The sequence below is a fragment of the Ranitomeya imitator genome, chromosome 10, assembly GCF_032444005.1.
Source record: "Ranitomeya imitator isolate aRanImi1 chromosome 10, aRanImi1.pri, whole genome shotgun sequence".
NCBI classification, from domain to species: domain Eukaryota; kingdom Metazoa; phylum Chordata; class Amphibia; order Anura; family Dendrobatidae; genus Ranitomeya; species Ranitomeya imitator.
Genome location: NC_091291.1, coordinates 3,369,099 through 3,391,560, shown reverse-complemented (window position 1 = coordinate 3,391,560; position 22,462 = coordinate 3,369,099). Strand labels below are relative to the sequence as shown.

The following is a 22,462-nucleotide window of genomic DNA, read 5'->3' as shown; positions in this document are numbered from 1 at the left end:
ACTTGAAGCTTGTGTGTGAGCAGGGTGGGGCCTTACACTGCAGGTGACCAATCCTGCAAAGACACCTGTGGTCCCTCCCTTCTCAGTCAGGAATTTCTTTGTCTCCAGGGTCTGAAAAGATAAAGATCTCTGACCTCAGTGAATATCATTAACCAGCCCTTTAGTGATGTCCTGAGGCTGGAGTTTATATACTCCAGCCTTGGGACATCACTAAAGGGCTGGTTAATGATATTCACTGCCCCACACTTAACCCAGCCAGGAGTCTGAGTTTTTTTTGCCTGAGGAGCTGTACTATGCACTGGGATATTTGGGAGCTCTGCCTGCAGCATGGTTTTGCCTGAAATGAACGGAGAACATGTGAGTTTTACCTTTCTTCTTTATTCCATGTTATTTTATAATTTACCTTGTACATATTTTCAATTGTCTCATATTGTAACATCCTTGTAATATTTTCTATAAACACTGCCCAATCTTTCGGAGTAAAATATATAAATTACTAGTTTCGTTCTTCCTGTTCTAAAACGTACCCCAAGTCTTCTGAAGGGAAATACGCTGCTGTTTTGGGTTAGCTTCAGACCCGTTTAATCGGAGCTGGTGGCAGCATACCTTGTGCTTTGCCTTTGGGAGTCATTGCAGCGACTGCGGCGTTGATAATTATTGTTCCTGCCTGAGCGGGAGTAGTTATCGCGTCGTTGCAGCGTGCCCAATAGCCAGTACATAGCAGGCAGCCTTTCTGGCGACTAATTACCCAGGGTGCAGTACCTCATCTGACCTTAGAGTAAGGGGGCGCCAAAGAGCTGCAAGTTCAAGTGGAACTGTAAGCAGGATATACATAAATCCCTGCAGTTCGTGGTATATTGAAGAGCAGTGGGATACCTAGAATAAGCCCCTGCTGTAAACTAAGAGGTCCATAGACTTGTGTGTTTTTTTTCATCACATTGTAGCAGTGGAGGGATAACTAAGATAAGCCCCCTGCACATGTGATAGCCGTCTGTTGGCCTAAAGTCACCCCGATCCGTGACGTAGGGGTGACAGTCACGGTGTGAATCGTGACACTGCCATTTTACTTTGCCGGTCTGTAAAGGTCGCAGCACGACATTTACAATCTGCAAGCACAGCAGCCCCTTGGCATGGGAGACCGCCATATCAGCTGTGTACGCCCATGTGGGCTGCCCAATTCATAGCTGGAGGTGTGGCTGGGCACCATTTTATTATAGCCCAGTGCTATCCGCTGAACTCAACTCATACTCCATCACAGGACCAGTTATGCCGGTGTTGTGAGGAGAACAGGCTGCGGACGCCAGAAGATGGACTGAAGAGCAGCAGACACCAGTGAAGAGAAGCATCGAGTAACGGAGGAGTGGTGTGGACCAGGAGAGGGGACGACAAGCAGTGACAACAGCAGTGCCCAGGGCGGCGGTGTCACCCTTCAGCAAGATAGGATGGCGCAGCCTTCAGGAAAGTAATTGGGGGAGGCGTGGAATGTGATGGGGAGGGAAAGAGGCGCGGAATGTGATGGCGGGAAGGAGGCACGGAATATGATGGCGGGAAGGAGGCGCGGAATGTGATGGCGGGAAGGAGGCGCGGAATGAGATGGAGGAGAGGCAGGGAATGTAATGGGGGGGAGGAGAGGCAGGGAATGTAATGGGGGGGGAGGAGAGGCAGGGAATGTAATGGGGGGGGAGGAGAGGCAGGGAATGTAATGGGGGGGGGAGGAGAGGCAGGGAATGTAATGGGGGGAGGAGAGGCAGGGAATGTGATGGGGGGGAGGAGAGGCAGGGAGTGTAATGGGGGGGGGGGGAGGAGAGGCAGGGAATGTAATGGGGGTAGGAGAGGCAGGGAATGTAATGGGGGGAGGAGAGGCAGGGAATGTAATGGGGGGAGGAGAGGCAGGGAATGTGATGGGGGAGGAGAGGCAGGGAATGTAATGGGGGGGAGGAGAGGCAGGGAATGTAATGGGGGGAGGAGAGGCAGGGAATGTGATGGGGGGGGGAGGAGAGGCAGGGAATGTAATGGGGGAGGAGAGGCAGGGAATGTGATGGGGGAGGAGAGGCAGGGAATGTGATGGGGGAGGAGAGGCAGGGAATGTGATGGGGGAGGAGAGGCAGGGAATGTGATGGGGGGAGGAGAGGCAGGGAATGTGATGGGGGGAGGAGAGGCAGGGAATGTAATGGGGGGAGGAGAGGCAGGGAATGTGATGGGGAGGAGAGGCAGGGAATGTAATGGGGGAGGAGAGGCAGGGAATGTGATGGGGGGAGGAGAGGCAGGGAATGTAATGGGGAGGAGAGGCAGGGAATGTAATGGGGGGAGGAGAGGCAGGGAATGTAATGGGGGGGGGGAGGAGAGGCAGGGAATGTGATGGGGGGAGGAGAGGCAGGGAATGTAATGGGGGGGGGGAGGAGAGGCAGGGAATGTGATGGGGGGAGGAGAGGCAGGGAATGTAATGGGGAGGAGAGGCAGGGAATGTAATGGGGGGAGGAGAGGCAGGGAATGTAATGGGGGGGGGGGGAGGAGAGGCAGGGAATGTGATGGGGGGAGGAGAGGCAGGGAATGTGATGGGGGGAGGAGAGGCAGGGAATGTAATGGGGGGGGGGGGGAGGAGAGGCAGGGAATGTAATGGGGGGAGGAGAGGCAGGGAATGTGATGGGGGGGGGGAGAGGCAGGGAATGTAATGGGGGGGAGGAGAGGCAGGGAATGTAATGGGGGGAGGAGAGGCAGGGAATGTGATGGGGGAGGAGAGGCAGGGAATGTGATGGGGGGAGGAGAGGCAGGGAATGTGATGGGGGGAGGAGAGGCAGGGAATGTGATGGGGGAGGAGAGGCAGGGAATGTGATGGGGGGAGGAGAGGCAGGGAATGTGATGGGGAGGAGAGGCAGGGAATGTGATGGGGAGGAGGAGGAGAGGCAGGGAATGTAATGGGGGGAGGAGAGGCAGGGAATGTGATGGGGGAGGAGAGGCAGGTAATGTGATGGGGGGAGGAGAGGCAGGGAATGTAATGGGGGGAGGAGAGGCAGGGAATGTGATGGGGGGGAGGAGAGGCAGGGAATGTGATGGGGGGGAGGAGAGGCAGGGAATGTAATGGGGGGAGGAGAGGCAGGGAATGTAATGGGGGGGAGGAGAGGCAGGGAATGTGATGGGGGGGAGGAGAGGCAGGGAATGTAATGGGGGGAGGAGAGGCGGGTAATGTCATGGGGGGAGGAGAGGCAGGGAATGTCATGGGGGGAGGAGAGCCAGGGAATGTAATGGGGGAGGAGAGGCAGGTAATGTGATGGGGGGAGGAGAGGCAGGTAATGTGATGGGGGGAGGAGAGGCAGGGAATGTAATGGGGGGAGGAGAGGCAGGGAATGTAATGGGGGGAGGAGAGGCAGGGAATGTGATGGGGGGAGGAGAGGCAGGGAATGTGATGGGGGGAGGAGAGGCAGGGAATGTGATGGGGGAGGAGAGGCAGGGAATGTAATGGGGGGAGGAGAGGCAGGGAATGTAATGGGGGGAGGAGAGGCAGGGAATGTGATGGGGGGGAGGAGAGGCAGGGAATGTGATGGGGGAGGAGAGGCAGGGAATGTGATGGGGGAGGAGAGGCAGGGAATGTAATGGGGGGAGGAGAGGCAGGGAATGTAATGGGGGGAGGAGAGGCAGGGAATGTGATGGGGGGAGGAGAGGCAGGGAATGTGATGGGGGAGGAGAGGCAGGGAATGTGATGGGGGGAGGAGAGGCAGGGAATGTGATGGGGGAGGAGAGGCAGGGAATGTGATGGGGGAGGAGAGGCAGGGAATGTAATGGGGGGAGGAGAGGCAGGGAATGTGATGGGGGGGAGGAGAGGCAGGGAATGTGATGGGGGAGGAGAGGCAGGGAATGTGATGGGGGGAGGAGAGGCAGGGAATGTGATGGGGGAGGAGAGGCAGGGAATGTAATAGGGGAGGAGAGGCAGGGAATGTGATGGGGGGAGGAGAGGCAGGTAATGTGATGGGGGGAGGAGAGGCAGGTAATGTGATGGGGGGAGGAGAGGCAGGGAATGTGATGGGGGGAGGAGAGGCAGGGAATGTGATGGGGGGAGGAGAGGCAGGGAATGTGATGGGGGGAGGAGAGGCAGGGAATGTGATGGGGGGAGGAGAGGCAGGGAATGTGATGGGGGAGGAGAGGCAGGGAATGTGATGGGGGAGGAGAGGCAGGGAATGTGATGGGGAGGAGAGGCAGGGAATGTGATGGGGGGAGGAGAGGCAGGGAATGTGATGGGGGAGGAGAGGCAGGGAATGTGATGGGGGGAGGAGAGGCAGGGAATGTGATGGGGGGAGGAGAGGCAGGGAATGTGATGGGGGGAGGAGAGGCAGGGAATGTAATGGGGGGAGGAGAGGCAGGGAATGTGATGGGGGGAGGAGAGGCAGGGAATGTGATGGGGGGAGGAGAGGCAGGGAATGTGATGGGGGGAGGAGAGGCAGGGAATGTGATGGGGGAGGAGAGGCAGGGAATGTGATGGGGGGAGGAGAGGCAGGGAATGTGATGGGGGAGGAGAGGCAGGGAATGTAATGGGGGAGGAGAGGCAGGGAATGTGATGGGGGGAGGAGAGGCAGGGAATGTGATGGGGGGAGGAGAGGCAGGGAATGTGATGGGGGAGGAGAGGCAGGGAATGTGATGGGGGGAGGAGAGGCAGGGAATGTGATGGGGGGAGGAGAGGCAGGGAATGTAATGGGGGGAGGAGAGGCAGGGAATGTGATGGGGGAGGAGAGGCAGGGAATGTAATGGGGGAGGAGAGGCAGGGAATGTGATGGGGGGAGGAGAGGCAGGGAATGTGATGGGGGGAGGAGAGGCAGGGAATGTGATGGGGGAGGAGAGGCAGGGAATGTGATGGGGGAGGAGAGGCAGGGAATGTGATGGGGGGAGGAGAGGCAGGGAATGTGATGGGGGGAGGAGAGGCAGGGAATGTGATGGGGGGAGGAGAGGCAGGGAATGTGATGGGGGAGGAGAGGCAGGGAATGTGATGGGGGAGGAGAGGCAGGGAATGTGATGGGGGGAGGAGAGGCAGGGAATGTGATGGGGGGAGGAGAGGCAGGGAATGTGATGGGGGGAGGAGAGGCAGGGAATGTGATGGGGGGAGGAGAGGCAGGGAATGTGATGGGGGGAGGAGAGGCAGGGAATGTGATGGGGGAGGAGAGGCAGGGAATGTGATGGGGGAGGAGAGGCAGGGAATGTGATGGGGGAGGGCGCATTTTATCTCCTGCGCACACATATAGAGCATGTGTCTGCAGGGAAGCATGTGATATATATTTACTGTGCACTTGACAGTAAAAGGAAAAAAAATTCACACTTGCATTTCCAGAAATTGTTTTTCTTTGGTCTGAAAGCACAAGACATTTTATATGTAGTAATCTGTCATTTATCTTTCTGTAATTTTCTATGTATGAACATTTCAATAAATATATATGTTGTGCGCTGTTCATGTCTTTTCACCTATTAAATTCTAATAAAAATATTTTACATTATACTGTTCTTTTTTCACCGTTCACACATTATTTCTCAATGATCATTCACACTCTTGCTGGGTGTACAAAAAAAACAAAAAAAAAAAACAAAAAAAAACAACACGTGCACAACAGTGTTGGGTTCCACAGTGTAAAATTATATCAATGTGTGGCATGTATATATACTGCCCCAAAAAATAAAAAGGAACACTTAACAACATAACTAAGTCAATCACTTCTGTTAAACCAACCTGTCCAGTTACGCAGCAACGCCGACTGTGAATCAATTTCTCCTGCTGTTGTGGCTCAGACAACAGCTAGAAATGATCGGCAATTAGCCAGACAACCCCTATAGAGCAGTGGTTCTGCAGGGGGTGACCACAGACCATTTCTCTGTTCTCATCCTTTTTGGCCGTTTTGGCCACTTGCATTTTGTCATTGCTCTCACCTCTAGATGCACTATACAGTAGCATGAGGCGGTGTCTACAACTCACAGAAGTGGCTCAGGTAGTGCAGCTCATCCAGAATGGCACATCAATGCGGGCAGTGGCAAGAAGGGTAGCTGTGTCTGTCAGCAGTGTCCAGAGCTTGGGACAGATACCAGAAGATGTGGAGGGGGCCGAAGGAGGGCACCAACCCAGCAGCAGGACCGCTACCTCTTCCTTTGTGCAAGGAGGAACAGGAGAAGCATTGCGCCAATGCCCTGCAAAATGACCTCCAGCAGGCCACTAACATCCATGTGTCTGCTCAAACTGTCAGACACAGACTGAATGAGGGTGGTCTGAGTGCCGACGTCTACAAGTGGATGTTGAGCTTACAGCCCAACACCGTTCAGGGCGATAGACATTTGCCAGAGAACACCAAGATTGCCAGACTCAACACTGTCGCCCTGTGCTCTGCACCAATGAGAGCAGGTTCACACTAAGCACATGTGACAGACGTGACAGAGTCTGGAGACTCCGTGGAGAGCGATCTGCTGCCTGCAACATCCCTCAGCATGACCGGTTTGGCAGTGGGTCAGTAATGGTGTGGGGTGGCATTTCTTTGGAGGGCCACACAGCCCTCCATGTGCTCACCAGAGGCAGCCTGACTGCCATTAGGTACCGAGATGAGACCCTCCGACCCCTTGTGAGACCATATGCTGGTGCGGTTGGCCCTGGGTTCCTCCTAATGCAGGACAATGCCAGACCTCATGTGACTGGAGTGTGTCAGCAGTTCCTGCAAGATGAAGGCATTGAAGCTATGGACTGGCCGCCCGTTCCCCAGACCTGAATCCGATTGAACACATCTGGGACATCATGTTTCGCACCATCCACCAACGTCACGTTGCACCACAGACTGTCCAGGAGTTGGCGGATGCTTTAGTCCAGGTCTGGGAGGAGATCCCTCAGGAGACTATCCACCGCCTCATCAGGAGCATGCCCAGGCATTATAGGGAGGTCATACAGGCACGTGGAGGCCACACACACTACTGAGCATCATTTCCTTGTCTTGAGGCATTTCCACTAAAGTTGGATCAGCCTGAAATTTGATTTTCCTTTTTTGATTTTGGGCATCATTCCAACTCCAGACCTCCGTGTGATATTAATTTCCATTTACATTGATCATTTTTATGTTTTATTGTTCTCAACACATTCCACTATGTAATTAATAAAGTTTGCAACTGCAATATTTCATTCAGCGATTTCTAGGATGTGGGATTTTAGTATTCCCTTTATTCTTTTGAGCAGTGTATAAGCCTGTGTATATATGGCGGCACAGAAGAAAGGATTCAGAAGGATCTAGAGAAGATTGAACAATGGGCAGCGACTAATACAATGGCATTTACAGGGAGAAATGCAGGAGTCTACATCTGGGCAAGAAAAACGAAAATTACATCTGCAGAATGGGAGGAACAGAAGCTCTGTCAAAAATGAAGAGACCACTGCAAAATGTTCAGTTTGTCAGATTTTCCTCTTTATATTTTTGAGTAAAATGTAAATTGCGCTTTTATTCTATAAACTACTGACATGTCTCCGAAGCAATAAACTTTGTATTTTTTTATTTTAAATGGTCAAAATAAAAAAAACAAGTGCTTGCAGACCTCAAATAACGCAAAGAAACCAAGTTCATAATCATTTAGAAACAAAAATACTAATGTTTTACCTCCGGATGAGTTCAGAAATCAATATTGTGTGGAATAACCATGATTGATATTAATCCCGGATTTCCTGCGTCTTGGCAGCTTTCCTCCAGACTCTTACTCTGCTCCTGGGTGACCTTATGCCGCTCCTGGTACAATAATGTCAGCCGTTCTTCTCTGTTTGATGGTTGTGATTATACATCATCCTCTTGATTACATTCCAGAGGTTTTCATTGGGGTTCAGGTCTGGAGATTGGGCGGCCATGACAGGGATGTGATGTGGTGGTCTCTTCATTTTTGCCAGAGCTGTATATGGGGCCATTATTTTGACAATTCACAGCAGTCATCAGCTACCCTTACCCCGATTGCTGCCGCACTTGGGCAATCGTGAAGAGCAGGGAAAGCATCTAACGTGATGTGCCAATGCTGAGGTGGCTCAGGGCTGGTATGGGCCCAATAATAGGGGGAACCCATGTCGTTTTTTTCATTTATTAGGGTAAAAACCCTTTAGTGTCACATGAAATCACTAAAGGGTGCAAGTTTATTACATGAACGGGGCTTGTGAAAAAAATTTATATATATATGCATACATATTCACAGACAGGAGATGTATCTATTGTATTTAGTCTATTACACTACTGCTCCCACTGAAGTGGACAGGGCAAGGTTACATAGGTCTAAGGAAGCAGTGGTGTAATGTGTGACCCACGCTCCATCCACTTCTATGGGAGTAGTAACTGGTGGACAGAGCAGGGTTACACATTACACCAAGTAAATGGAGCGGAATCACATTTTACATACTGCGTATCTAATCCCACCCTGTGTGATACACTCCGCTGAGCTCAATATCTAATCCCATCATGTGATAAACTACACTGAGCCTTGGATCTAATCCCAGCAAGTGTTACTCTAAAGCAGATGTAGTCGCGCACGTGATCCATTCCACGTATTTAACGAGCAGCACCAACTAACAGAATCTGCGCTGTCAGCCGTCCTCTGACACTACTTGCCAGTATCAATGGCTTACCCGCTCATCTGTCTGCAAACACCCGGAGGGGAAGGAGAGGAGACATTGCACGCATGCCGTCACTGCAGTCCTAATGTGACACCATTGTACACGAGGTTATGCCACATTTCAGAAGCTGCTCCCCCTTGTGTTTAAAAGTGGAAGTAAACATTTATATATTTTCCATATTTCACTTCATTAAAAACAAATACTATTTAAAAAAAAAAAACATTAATACTTTATATTTTTCCAATTGCGATGGCACCTTCCCTTTAAGCATTTCATGCATTCAAATATAAAATGCCATCTACTAATAAAACGAATACACACTCGCTTCAGCCGTAGGTCCACATGTGAATATGACCATCTACCAACTTATGGCACTTATGAGGACGTTGGGTTAGGAAAGGGTCGGAATATATACAGGGCAGCACATACCAACCTTTTCTGAGTGAGGAAACACGACCTACAATCCCAATTAAATCTAGGGAGTGATTTGAGAACATAACATCCCCAATTTGCTCCCTTTTTAGGGTACATCCACCTTCTTAAGGTACTGTCACACTAGACGATATCGCTAGCGATCCGTGACGTTGCAGCGTCCTGGCTAGCGATATCGTCCAGTGTGACAGGCAGCAGCGATCAGGCCCCTGCTGGGAGATCGCTGGTCGGGGAAGAAAGTCCAGAACTTTATTTCGTCGCTGGACTCCCCGTAGACATCGCTGAATCGGCGTGTGTGACACCGATTCAGCGATGTCTTCACTGGTAACCAGGGTAAACATCGGGTAACTAAGCGCAGGGCCGCGCTTAGTAACCCGATGTTTACCCTGGTTACCAGCGTAAAAAAACAAACAGTACATACTTACATTCAGCTGTCTGTCCCTTGCCGTCTGGTTCCTGCACTGACTGCTGGCCGTAAAGTGAAAGCAGAGCACAGCCACAGTCACTTTCACTTTACGGCCAGCAGTCAGTGCAGGAACCAGACGGCAAGGGACAGACAGCTGAATGTAAGTATGTACTGTTTGTTTTTTTACGCTGGTAACCAGGGTAAACATCGGGTTACTAAGCGCGGCCCTGCGCTTAGTAACCCGATGTTTACCCTGGTTACCGGGGACCTCGGGATCGTTGGTCGCTGGAGAGCTGTCTGTGTGACAGCTCTCCAGCGACCAAACAGCGACGCTGCAGTGATCCGGATCGTTGTCGGTATCGCTGCAGCGTCGCTAAGTGTGACGGTACCTTTAATGAGGCAAAAGGGAAAGGATTTCAAATGATACTTTGGTTCAACCAAGAAAAAAAAAAAGACAAAAAAAACAAAACCGGTAACCATACCAAAAAATAAAAATAAAAAAGGGAGCAATCCGCAGAGGAACGGTGTCCAATAGGGAGGGGAGGATTTACCTTTCTCCAACCCCTGACTTGGATCAAATCCGCTGTGGGCTTTGAAAAAAATATCCGATAGCGTCCGATATCCTGTAAGTCGCAGGGTTACGGTGTAGACATCCATACTTGTTACATCCTCAGGCCACCAATTTGTGCGACAAAATTATTCTACTACTTGAATTTTCTTCTTCTTTTCATACATTATAGTAACACCATCCTCACTCCGACCATCCCTTTCAAGTCCAACGTTCAGGAAGAATTTAATATCCCTTATCACACTCCACGTAATATAGATTTATATTGCCATGTCATGGAATAATTCCCAGCTTTGCTGTAAATCCCAGGTGTATAGTCTTCACTCTTCTTAAACGATTCCCATTCAGATGAGTACAATCCAGAGCGGTCAGAAGATAAGTCCCAGCGATTAACAATCCGTGGCCAACTCCACCAGCTGAACGACTGCACCTTCCACCAGGCCCCAGCGATACATCCACACGGACAGCAGCAGGTTCCCGCAGGGAGGGTAATCCACGGGAATAACACCATGCTTCACACTACGTCAGGACATACATCCAGCCAGCTGCAGGAAGACTCCCTTACAAATCCACAAGGTCCCAGCCATTACGAGAAGAATTAGATATTTCCAAACCCAGAGGTAGCATATAGATTTCCCAAAATTTTAAATCCGTCAGGGGGAACCTAAGAGTTGTGTTTTTTCTCACCATAATAAATACAAAATACCTGCCTAGCAAAACCTTACAACTTACCCATCAAGTCTCCGTGCATGGAGTGATTGTGGGGCGCCATAAGCGGGGTCACCACCACCTCTTTTATCAGAAGCCGCTCTACGACGAGACGTTGTGGAAACCTTGTCATCCAAATCACGGACAGTTCCTGGTGTGTTATAATCCGTCCGTAGGTCTCGGTCCCCCATTTTGTTGACAGCATTGTGCGCTTTATGTGCACTTCCAATTGTCGCAAAATCCACAAACGCTGCCACTCCACCACGAGCTCCGCGTTTAGGTAAAATTGTGACATTTTCTATGTGTCCATATCTGAAGGGAGAAAAAAAAAAATTAAGAAACCATTAGAACAAGACTAGAAGTCACTTATATTTTTATCATATCCATTTATTACAATTACCTATCCTCAAAAAGCCAACTGTGCTCTCAGATTGCGGGCAAGTCATGCAAAAAAACAAAAACAAACTATGAGCCTAGTTATAGTTCACCAGAATGGAGGATTTCAATAAAAATGATTATTCGCTTGATCATCTCCCGAAAGATGGCGGACATGTTTATTAAAGTTTCAGCAGATATAATAATAATAATAATCTTTATTTTTATATAGCGCTAACATATTCCGCAGCGCTTTACACACATTATCATCACTGTCCCCGTTGAGGCTCACAATCTAAATTCCCTATCAGTATGTCTTTGGAATGTGGGAGGAAACCGGAGTGCCCGGAGGAAACCCACGCAAACACGGGGAGAACATACAAACTCTTTGCAGATGTTGTCCTTGGTGGGGTTTGAACCCAGGACTCCAGCGCTGCAAGACTGCTGTGATAACCACTGCACCACCGTGCCGCTATAAACTATTATTCCCAAGCCTGGTAAAGATCACACGCAGTGAGGAAATCGTCACATGTACTCGGGCTGTCTAGCAGCTGCAAATCATGCACCTAAAGAGACAGAAACTTAATCTCCGAGCACTAAAAAATACTCGGAGGACCCCCGAGCGTGATCGGGAAACCTCAAGAAACGAGCATACTCGCTCATCACTATTTACTACTATACGTGATGACACCGAGAAGCTCCCTAGCAGTGATTCTGGCGGAGTTTCAGCGATTCGCTCTACTCTCTAACTTTAAGGTAAATATCTCTGGAAACTGAGACCTCACTCCTCACACTTCTCTTTAAATGGAGAAAGGACCATATCATTTAGGTGTTACTATTCCAGTAGATGCCTCACAGATCTACCCACTTACGGTAATTTTGAGCCGCTATTGCGAAAAGTGGAGGAAGATCGATGACAATGGCCTAGGCCCTCGGTCTCCTGGTTTGGCCGAAGTAAGATTCTGAAGATGGACATTTTACCTAGAATCCTTTCTGTTCCTTATAGTTTACCCAAAGTCTTTTTTCGGAAGATTAAAGCAATTTCTTCTAAATTTATTTGGGAGGCATCCAAGCCTAGATTATCATGCACTGTTTTGACAAGACCTAAAACCTCGGGGGTCATGGGTGTCCCGGATTTTGTGGCATACCATAGAGCATCAATATTAAACAGCACTTTGCATATCATCATAAAGCCTTCCAAGGGACTATGGACTGAATTGCAGGAACACTTAAATCCCATCCCACTTGCTAAGGTACTTTGGGGCGGACATACTTTTAAATACATAACATCTCCCCTAACACCTCTATATCGTGTTCTTTTAACTATCTGGGACAAAATTATTAATAAATATAAAATATCATCTGCTCCGGGTCCATTGTCTCCTATACTCTGTAATCCTCAGGATGATGGAGGTTGCCTTTTCTTAGGAGCACTAGATAATCCATTGTCCCAGATGAGACAGGTTGTCTCCCCGAGTGGCTCAAAACCATCAGTCTTATTACACCGGGGCGTTCTTCTGGTCAGCCTTGGCTGGAGTACCGCCATATCCGTAGCCGATATTATTCATTTACCAGCCATGAGGCGCGGAGCAGACCTTTGTTTCTTTGTTATCGGGCTGCAGGGGGCCCGTGTTCCCGATCAAGACCAATGGGAAAAGGAGCTAGGTAAAGACATCTGTACTTCTGTGGCATAAATCGCTCATTCTTACTCACAAATTATATCTATATCAGGTCTCATCCAGGAAACGGATTACAAGATCTTCTGCAGATGGTGCAGGACACCAGAGGTGACTCCCCTGTAGGTAACATGACCCATATTTGGTGGTCTTGCCCCCGAGTATCCAAATTGTGGGCAGGATTGTTTCATCTCTTCAATAAGGCTATGTTCACATTTGCGTTGTGCGCTGCTGCGTCGGCGACGCAGCGCACAACGCAAACAAGAACGCATGCAAAACGCATAGTTTTGCGACGCATGCGTCCATTTTTTGCCGGATTTTGGACGCAAAAAAAATGCATCTTGCTGCGCCCTCTGCACCCTAACGCTTGCGGCAAAAAAGACGCATGCATCACAAAACGCATGCAAACGCATGTCCATACGCCCCCATGTTAAATATAGGGGTGCATGACGCATGCGTCGTCGCGGGTGCGCCCGACGCACCACCGCAAGACGCTAATGTGAACATACCCTAAATTATTCTGCTAACTTCCTGAACTCTCCAGAAACAGCTTTACTATCAAGATTCCCTAGATAGAGTATTGTTAGCTGCATTGAGTCAGATTATTCCCAGACATTGGAAATCAATCAACATTCCCTCTAAATTGGGATGGTTGAGGCGGTAAATAACCTTATTCACATGGAAGAGATCATAGTCTCTGACAGTTGGCTGAACCTGGACGCGTACAAATATATGAGAGCTTGGTTACACGGGACATCACTCAGAAATTCATCTGAATTTAGCACTTGGCTAACCATTGCTATCACTCTCAGAATATGCAAAGTTCCCCTGCCTATACCTCCCCCTGTGTTGGCCTTTGAGTTCCCCCCGATTCTTCCTTTCGTGTCTCGTCATTTGAATACAACAATTTATTCACATGACATGATAGAACGTATCAATACTATTTGTTGCACTATACTCTCCCTTTCCAAATAAGTGTTTGCTGGGTAATACACTTACATTCTGTTGCCTGTACCTGTCCTGCAACCTGAAATTGATGCATGTTGAAACATCAATTGTTAATTATAACTTGAATAAAAATATAATGAACCATAAAATTTTCAGCAGATAATTGCTGGTCCATGAAAGATCCTTCTGAAAAAGAACATTCCTAGAACACTTGTATCGTCCGCTCTGCATGTCGTTGGGGGGTCAGTTGGATTCCTGGCTCTATATGGACTAGAACGTGTATGGCTGCATAGCTAAACGATCGTTCACTAGACGACAGCTCATTTATATATCCCGGCCAGCCAGGAACTGACTGTATACGGCCACTGTTAGAGAAGGTTAAGATTTGCTGATTCAGGACATCACAGGAGAACAAAAACCACAAAACAAAACTAAAACCGTCACAAGCAGAAGTTTGCTGCATTACACAACAGGATAAAATGTATCTCTAGCAGGATCATGACTCAACACAAGCTAAATTTGCCATCACTCACAGGTCTTTTCATAAGAAAACCATCGAGAAAGCTGAATCTTAGGCCGCATTCACACATTCAGTATTTGGTCAGTTTTTGCCTCAGTATTTGCAAGACAAAACCAGGAGTGGGTGATAAATTCAGAAGTTGTTACATGTTTCTATTATACTTTTCCTCTGATTGTTCCACTCCGGGTTTTGGCTTACAAATGTTGATGTAAAATACTGACCAGATACTGAACGTGTGAACATGGCCTTAGCAATTGCGACTAAGGGCCATGATTGTTGCGAACCAGTGGCATGTAAAAGTTTGGGCACCTCTGGTCAAAATTATTGTTATTGTGAACAGTTAAGCAAGTTGAAGATGAAACGATCTATTACGTTGATCAAGGTTTCAGACCCTAATTAGCCTGTTAGAGGTTATGGCTCGTTCACTATCATCTTTAGGCAAGGCCTGCAAACGTCCCAGCTTTATAAAAACCCAGGCTCCTAACAAAAAAAACAAAACAGCAGCCATGGGATCTTCTAAGCAGCTGTCGAGCACTCCGAAAATGGTGGAGGCCACAAAGCAGGAGAAAGCCATAAGAAGAAAAAAGCGTTTTCAGGTCGCCCTTTCCCCAGTTCAAAAATGTAATTAAGAAATGTCAGTTACCAGGAACAGTAGAGGTCAAGATAAGGTCTGAAAGACCAAGCAAAATTTCAGCAAGAGCTGCTGTAGGATTGCTGGAGAGGCAAATCAGAGCCCACACTTGACTGCAAAAGACTCAGACTCTGGAGTTGTGGTACATTGTTCTACTGTTCAGAGACACCTGCACAAATATGGCCTTCTCCCCTTGGCTTGAGGTCAGTGGACATTACAAAGCTTTGTATCAAGCCCCAAACCATTGCCTCAGTTGCCAACATACCAGGGTAACTGATAAGAGCCAAGGCTAAGCTCCAGAATTGGTGCCTCTAACAGATGTGCCATTACTGGGGCTGTTATTGGTCTGGGAGGGGGCCAATATCCATAGCCCCATCCCAGCCTATTAATATCAGCCCACAGCTGTCTGCTTAGCTTTTGCTGGTTATTAAAAATAGGGAGGACAAGTCATTTTTGGGGGGGGGTTCACCTTTTTAATAATTAGTAAAGGCTATGCAGACAGCTGTGAGCTGATATTAATAGGCTGGAAAGCTTCATGGATATTGGCCCCTTCCAAGAATACCAATCCCCAGCTGTCCGCTTTCCCTCAGCTGGGTATTAGTAAGGGGGATCCCACAGCATTGTTTCTTAATTAGCTAAACACATGTGCAGTAATTTACACGCATTGCACTAATTATGTATCAATGATATTTCTTACTATTTATATCAATACAAATTCTTTTTATTAGTTTGAAAAATAGATTCTAATTACATAGATAATTACTTTATGTAAAAGCTGATGTTAAAAATAAATGACATACAGATGCTTGATGAGAAAAAAAAAAGACAAAAACAAAAAAACCATGACATTCGTCTGACACCAATCTTATCTACTTTACATATGCAGATGAGGGCGTACCTTTATTGTGAATACGACACCTAAATCCCTCCCTCGCTGCATCTCTTAGCAACGTCTCCATGGTAACTTTGGGCACAATATTTAAAGCCCTATTCAGTTGCTGTGGAAATCCGAGCAACACAAGAGGCTTTATTTGTTCAATCCTACAGAGCACAAAATGTCAGATTGATCTGGGGTCCAAAAATAACCTGCGCTGAAGGCGAGAGGAGCCGTCCTGGCATATAAAGGTGGCTGCATGTTACACGTCACTGCGGAGGGAGAGGCAGGAGGAACATGGCGGAGAGGAGGGAAGGCTGTGTACACAACTGGTGCCCGGATCGCAGGCGCTGGGGGCTTTGCTGCTTTCTGTCAGCCAGGCCGCCATTTTACGGAGATGGTCGGCTCCGTGGCTCTGGGTGATATGGGTGGGAATTATCCATACAAGGATGAAGAGTGAGCCATCACAGCCTCCCTCCCCCACCGTACAATAGGCTCAAGACATTGTGTTTGTCCACAGGAACAAGCAGAACATTGCCCCTCTAAACGTACATGACCCCCATCACAGGGAGCGCGTGTGGGATCCTCTGGGTCTGTTCCCAGCCCAGCAGCCATGGACAGAACCGGCTCCAGCCTCAGATTCCCACGAAATCCAGGACTATTCGCCATTATGAATGGAGAGCAATGACATCCCGCAGCTCCCCTCCCCCACACACAGAAAGCAGAGGGGAGGAAGGGTAAAACGTTTAATAATTCACCAGCCCAAGAGCAAAATCACAAACAATACCAGCGCCTGCACCTCCGGGCCAGCACAGCGCAGACGTCCCTACACATGCACCATAATGGCCACACAACAGGTATCCACTGCTACAGTATACACCCCGAAAAAACAAAACTGTGGGGTCTGCAGAGCTCAGGAGTCACAGGATAGAATGGGCTCAGACCCAGGAAACCAGCGTCCTGCGTGTGCCCACAATATGTGCACCCCACGGGCTCAGACCCAGGAAACCAGTGTCCTGCGTGTGCCCACAATGTGTGCACCCCACGGGCTCAGACCCAGGAAACCAGTGTCCTGCGTGTGCCCACAATGTGTGCACCCCACGGGCTCAGACCCAGGAAACCAGTGTCCTGCGTGTGCCCACAATGTGTGCACCCCACGGGCTCAGACCCAGGAAACCAGCGTCCTGCATGTGCCCACAATGTGTGCACCCCACGGGCTCAGACCCAGGAAACCAGCGTCCTGCATGTGCCCACAATGTGTGCACCCCACGGGCTCAGACCCAGGAAACCAGCGTCCTGCATGTGCCCACAATGTGTGCACCCCACGGGCCCAGACCCAGGAAACCAGCGTCCTGCATGTGCCCACAATGTGTGCACCCCACGGGCCCAGACCCAGGAAACCAGCGTCCTGCATGTGCCCACAATGTGTGCACCCCACGGGCCCAGACCCAGGAAACCAGCGTCCTGCATGTGCCCACAATGTGTGCACCCCACGGGCTCAGATCCAGGAAACCAGCGTCCTGCATGTGCCCTCTGTGTGTGCACCCCACGGGCTCAGATCCAGGAAACCAGCGTCCTGCCTGTGCCCACAATGTGTGCACCCCACGGGCTCAGATCCAGGAAACCAGCGTCCTGCATGTGCCCTCAGTGTGTGCACCCCACGGGCTCAGACCCAGGAAACCAGTGTCCTGCGTGTGCCCACAATGTGTGCACCCCACGGGCTCAGACCCAGGAAACCAGCGTCCTGCATGTGCCCACAATATGTGCACCCCACGGGCTCAGACCCAGGAAACCAGCGTCCTGCATGTGCCCACAATATGTGCATCCCACGGGCTCAGACCCAGGAAACCAGTGTCCTGCGTGTGCCCACAATGTGTGCACCCCACGGGCTCAGACCCAGGAAACCAGCGTCCTGCGTGTGCCCACAATGTGTGCACCCCACGGGCTCAGACCCAGGAAACCAGCGTCCTGCATGTGCCCACAATATGTGCACCCCACGGGCTCAGACCCAGGAAACCAGCGTCCTGCGTGTGCCCACAATGTGTGCACCCCACGGGCTCAGAACCAGGAAAGCAGTGTCCTGCGTGTGCCCTCAGTGTGTGCACCCAATGGGCTCAGATCCAGGAAACCAGTGTCCTACGTGTGCCCTCAGTGTGTGCACCCCACGGGCTCAGACCCAGAAAACCAGCGTCATGCTTGTGCCCTCAGTGTGTGCACCCCACGGGCTCAGACCCAGGAAACCAGTGTCCTGCGTGTGTCTTCAATATGTGTACCCCACGGGTTTAGGTCCAGGAAACCAGCGTCCTGCATGTGCCCACAATATGTGCACCCCACGGGCTCAGATCCAGGAAACCAGTGTCCTACGTGTGCCCTCAGTGTGTGCACCCCACGGGCTCAGACCCAGGAAACCAGCGTCCTGCGTGTGCCCACAATGTGTGCACCCCACGGGCCCAGATCCAGGAAACCAGTGTCCTGCGTGTGCCCTCAGTGTGTGCACCCCACGGGCTCAGATCCAAGAAACTAGCATTTTACGGCCTTTAAAAAAATGTTAAACTTGCTCGGTATTTTTCAAGGCTTACGGACAAGGCCCCCATTGTAAATAAATGGGGAGGCAAAAACAACTGAAGGATGTTTTTGCAGTGCGTCGTGACTTCCAGACGGCCTTTTTTCCCCCAAATACTTTTGCTATAGTATTGGAAACCAGAAAACAGCGATCTGCAAGTTTTTTTGTGGTCCGATATTGCGGCAGACCTTTAAAATTGTGGAGATATGGCCCGCAATAACAGACTGCAAAAAAAATGGCAAATGTAAAAGAAGCCCAAGTACACATTAGCATATCTGTGCGCAGCGTATCATCTGCATGCGCAAACGGATACCAAAACGCATGATTACGCTGCGTTTTTTATCCGCATCAGCGTACAAATGACGCCAAAAAAAAAAACGCTGTGTGTATGCGTTATGTGCATGCGTTCGATATTTCCAGGAGTTCGTCTCAATCAGTTCCTGGACATGAACAGTCTGAAGTACGCAAGTGCACTGAACGCACGCATGTCCTTGCGTACCAATGCATTCCCATAGACAGTAATGCGTTGTTTTTAAGCACGCATGCTTGCACATATTTAACGCCTCAAAAAATGCAACATGTTGCTTTTGCCACACACCGCATCAGCATACAAACTGACGCAAACACAATGTTAAATATATGTATGCAAGAAGCATGTAAATCTGCACGCAGGCCTACGCTGCGCACACATACACTAAGGCTACGTTCACATTTGCGTTGTGCGATGTTGCGTTTGAGACGCAACGCACAACGCAAACAAAAACGCAACAAAACGCATGCTAAAACGCAGCGTTTTGCGACGCATGCGTCCTTTTTTGCCGAAATTTGGACGCAAAAAAATGCAACTTGCTGCGTTTTCTGCGCCCCACGCTTGCGACAAAAAAAAAACGCATGCGTCGCAAAACGCAGCACAACACATGTCCATGCGCCCCCATGTTATATATAGGGGCGCATGACGCATGCTTCGCCGCGGCTGCGCCCGACGCAACCGCGCAATACGCTAATGTGAACGTAGCCTAATGTGAACCCAGCCTAAGCCACCAGAGGGCCTTCAGCATCCATGATCTATCCATTATGTGGAGGGCGCGCTGTGCTGGGAAACTCATCAGGAAACATGCAACAATCATAGAGAGGCAGAGAACCGGAGACCTAGCCCGACCGCGTGCACCGGACATACAGCCTGTCAGGAATATTGGGGTACAGTCGGTATCTGAGGTAAATCCTGTCAAGAATATTGGGGTACACACTGATATTGCGGTACAGCCGGTATCTGAGGTAAATCCTGTCAGGTATATTGGGGTACACGCTGATATTGGGGTACAGCCGGTATCTGAGGTAAATCCTGTCAGGAATATTGGGGTACACGCTGATATAGGGGTACAGCCGGTATCTGAGGTAAATCCTGTCAGGTATATTGGGGTACATGCCGATATTGGGGTACAGCTGGTATCTGATGTAAATCCTGTCAGGAATATTGGGGTATATGCCGATATTGGGGTACAGCCGGTATCTGATGTAAATCCTGTCAGGTATATTGTGGTACACACCGATATTGGGGTACAGCCGGTATCTGAGGTAAATCCTGTCAGGAATATTGGGGTACACGCCGATATTGGGGCACAGCCGGTATCTGAGGTAAATCCTGTCAGGAATATTGGGGTACACGCCGATATTGGGGTACAGCCGGTATCTGAGATACCGGTTTTTACGTACCGGTAATAGGATTTTACGGAGCCAGCACCCCTATGAGAGAGGGGATCCGCCCTCCTTCAGGACAGGAACCTACAGGATTTAAAGGGGCGGTCCCCCTCACCACTCCAGTTTGTGTTTCAGAGTATAAGGGACACCACCATTGAGTTAGTACATAAACATATATACTTAAACATTACTAAATACCATCACCTTCTAAAGAGTGATTTTTTAAAAGCACACTTTCCCAAAAGGGTGCAGAAACCAGTGATCAACTACGGGGGGGAATGTGCGGGTGCTGTCGTGGCTCCGTAAAATCCTATTACCGGTACGTAAAAACCGGTTTTCCTATCGCCACAACAGCACCCCTACGAGAGATTTTCAAAGATCAATCACCTGGGAGGGACTACAGCACTAAGTACTGTACGGCCAAAAACTAAATTGGCCTCTGAAGATAAATCAAGGCGATAATGTCTATAAAAGGTGGAAGGAGATGACCAAGTTGCCGCCTTACATATTACGTCTATGGAGACGTCCGCTCTTTCCGCCCAGGATGAGGCCATGGCTCGAGTGGAGTGGGCCCTGATGCCATCTGGTGGTGTCTGGCCTTTAGCAGTATAAGCAAGATATATGGCATCTCTTATCCATCTGGCGATAGACGCTTTAGTTACACTCGCCCCTTACCTTGGATTCTGAAAGGAGACAAACAGAGCGCTACTCTGCCTCCATGGTTCTGTTTTGTGTAGGTACTCTAATAGAGTTCTTCTGACATCTAACATGTGATATTTCTGCTCGTCAGCTGAATTCGGATTGTCACAGAAAGATGGTAAAATTATTTCCTGACTTCTATGAAATTTGGAAGCCACTTTTGGTAGGTATGCTGGATCAGGTTTTAACACTACCCTATCCTGAAAGACCATTAAATAAGGAGGATCTATCGACAATGCTTGTAAATCACTCACTCTCCTAGCAGAGGTCAGGACTACTAGGAAGGCTGTCTTTAAAGTAAAATTTTTGATGGAGACAGAATCTAACGGCTCAAAGGGGGGTTCTGTTAAGGCGTCTAAAACCACATTTAAATCCCATGGTGGTAATCTAGGAATATACACTGGGTTACTACGTTCAGAGGCCTTAATAAATCGGGAAACCCATTTATTTCCCGCCACATCACTGTTATATAATGCCAACAAAGCTGATACTTGGACTCTAAGGGTATTTACCGCCAAGCCCAATTCTCGGCCTTTCTGTAAACACTCCAGAATAGCCGGAATTGGGACCTTGCCTGAAAAGGGATTTTGGTAGAAGGCAAGTTTTAGCATAGATTTTTGTAGTAACCTCTTTCCGGCTATTTAAAAGGGTAGCTATAAGAGCTTCTGAAAACCCTCTACTCCTCAATAACTCCCTCTCAAATTCCACGCCGTCAGATGCAGGGATCCCACATTGGGGTGGCTGAACGGACCCTGAGAAAGAAGCTCCTGACTGACCGGTAGTACCCAGGGGTCGGTCACAGACATTGCCCTGAGTAACGAGAACCATGACCTCCTGGGCCAGAAGGGGAAGGGTCACTCTCGCCCTCTCCTCCCTGATCTTCCTGAGGACTATAGGGATCAGACACATTGGGGGGGGAACGCGTAAGCCAGAGGGAAATCCCAGTGAATTTGAAGGGAGTCTATTATACAGGGCTTGTCCGCCACTCATAGAGAAGCGAACCTCCTGGTCTGTCTGTTCTCTCTCGTTGCAATTAGATCTATAACGGGCAACCCCCATAGGTCTACTATCTGTCTGAACACCCGTCGATTTAGTACCCATTCTCCCTGACGCAGAGAATGACGGCTGAGGTAATCTGCCTCTGTGTTGAGCTCTCCCCGAATGTGAACGGCTGACAGAGAGCGAAAGTGAGCCTCGGCTACGTTGAGTATGTCCGTGGTGGTATTCATTAGAGATCTTGACCTTGTACCTCCTTGACGGTTGAGATACGCTACTACTGTTGTGTTGTCTGACTGGACTCTTACGTGTGAATCCTGCAGAGATGGTAGCAACCTGAGTAGGGCCTTTTTTACTGCCGTAAGCGCTTTCCAATTCGAGGACTCTTGAGCCTCTAAGAGAGACCATTGCCCTTGAGTCCAAACATCTCCTATATGAGCTCCCCATCCTATCGGACTGGCATCGGTTGTAACTGTGTTGTCTGGAAGAACTATACTCCAGAGTACTCCTTTCCCTAAATGTCCCATGTTTAGCCACCATCTCAGACTGTGTAGAGTGGCGGTGGATAGCCTGAGTCTTCCGCCTAATTGCCCTTGAAGACTCTTCTCTGCATCCAAGACCTGGGCCTGCAACACTCGAGTGTGGAATTGAGCCCACTGGACGGCCGGTATGCAAGATGTTAGGGATCCCAGGAGGGACATCGCATCTCTCAAAGTCAGATCTGGTCTTTTTGTTACTGTACTGACTTTGTGTACAATTCTCTGCTTTTTTACTT

General features: G+C 49.2%; 1 protein-coding gene across 1 annotated transcript in view; it reads right to left on the bottom strand.

Moving 5' to 3' along the window:
- LOC138650860 (msx2-interacting protein-like) overlaps positions 1–22,462 on the bottom strand; it is a 71,288-nt gene that overhangs the window by 42,726 nt on the left and 6,100 nt on the right. Inside the window, exon 2 of the mRNA XM_069740708.1 lies at positions 10,732–11,019. Within this exon, the coding sequence (XP_069596809.1) occupies positions 10,732–11,019 (288 nt within the window). The remainder of the gene's footprint in view (positions 1–10,731; positions 11,020–22,462) is intronic.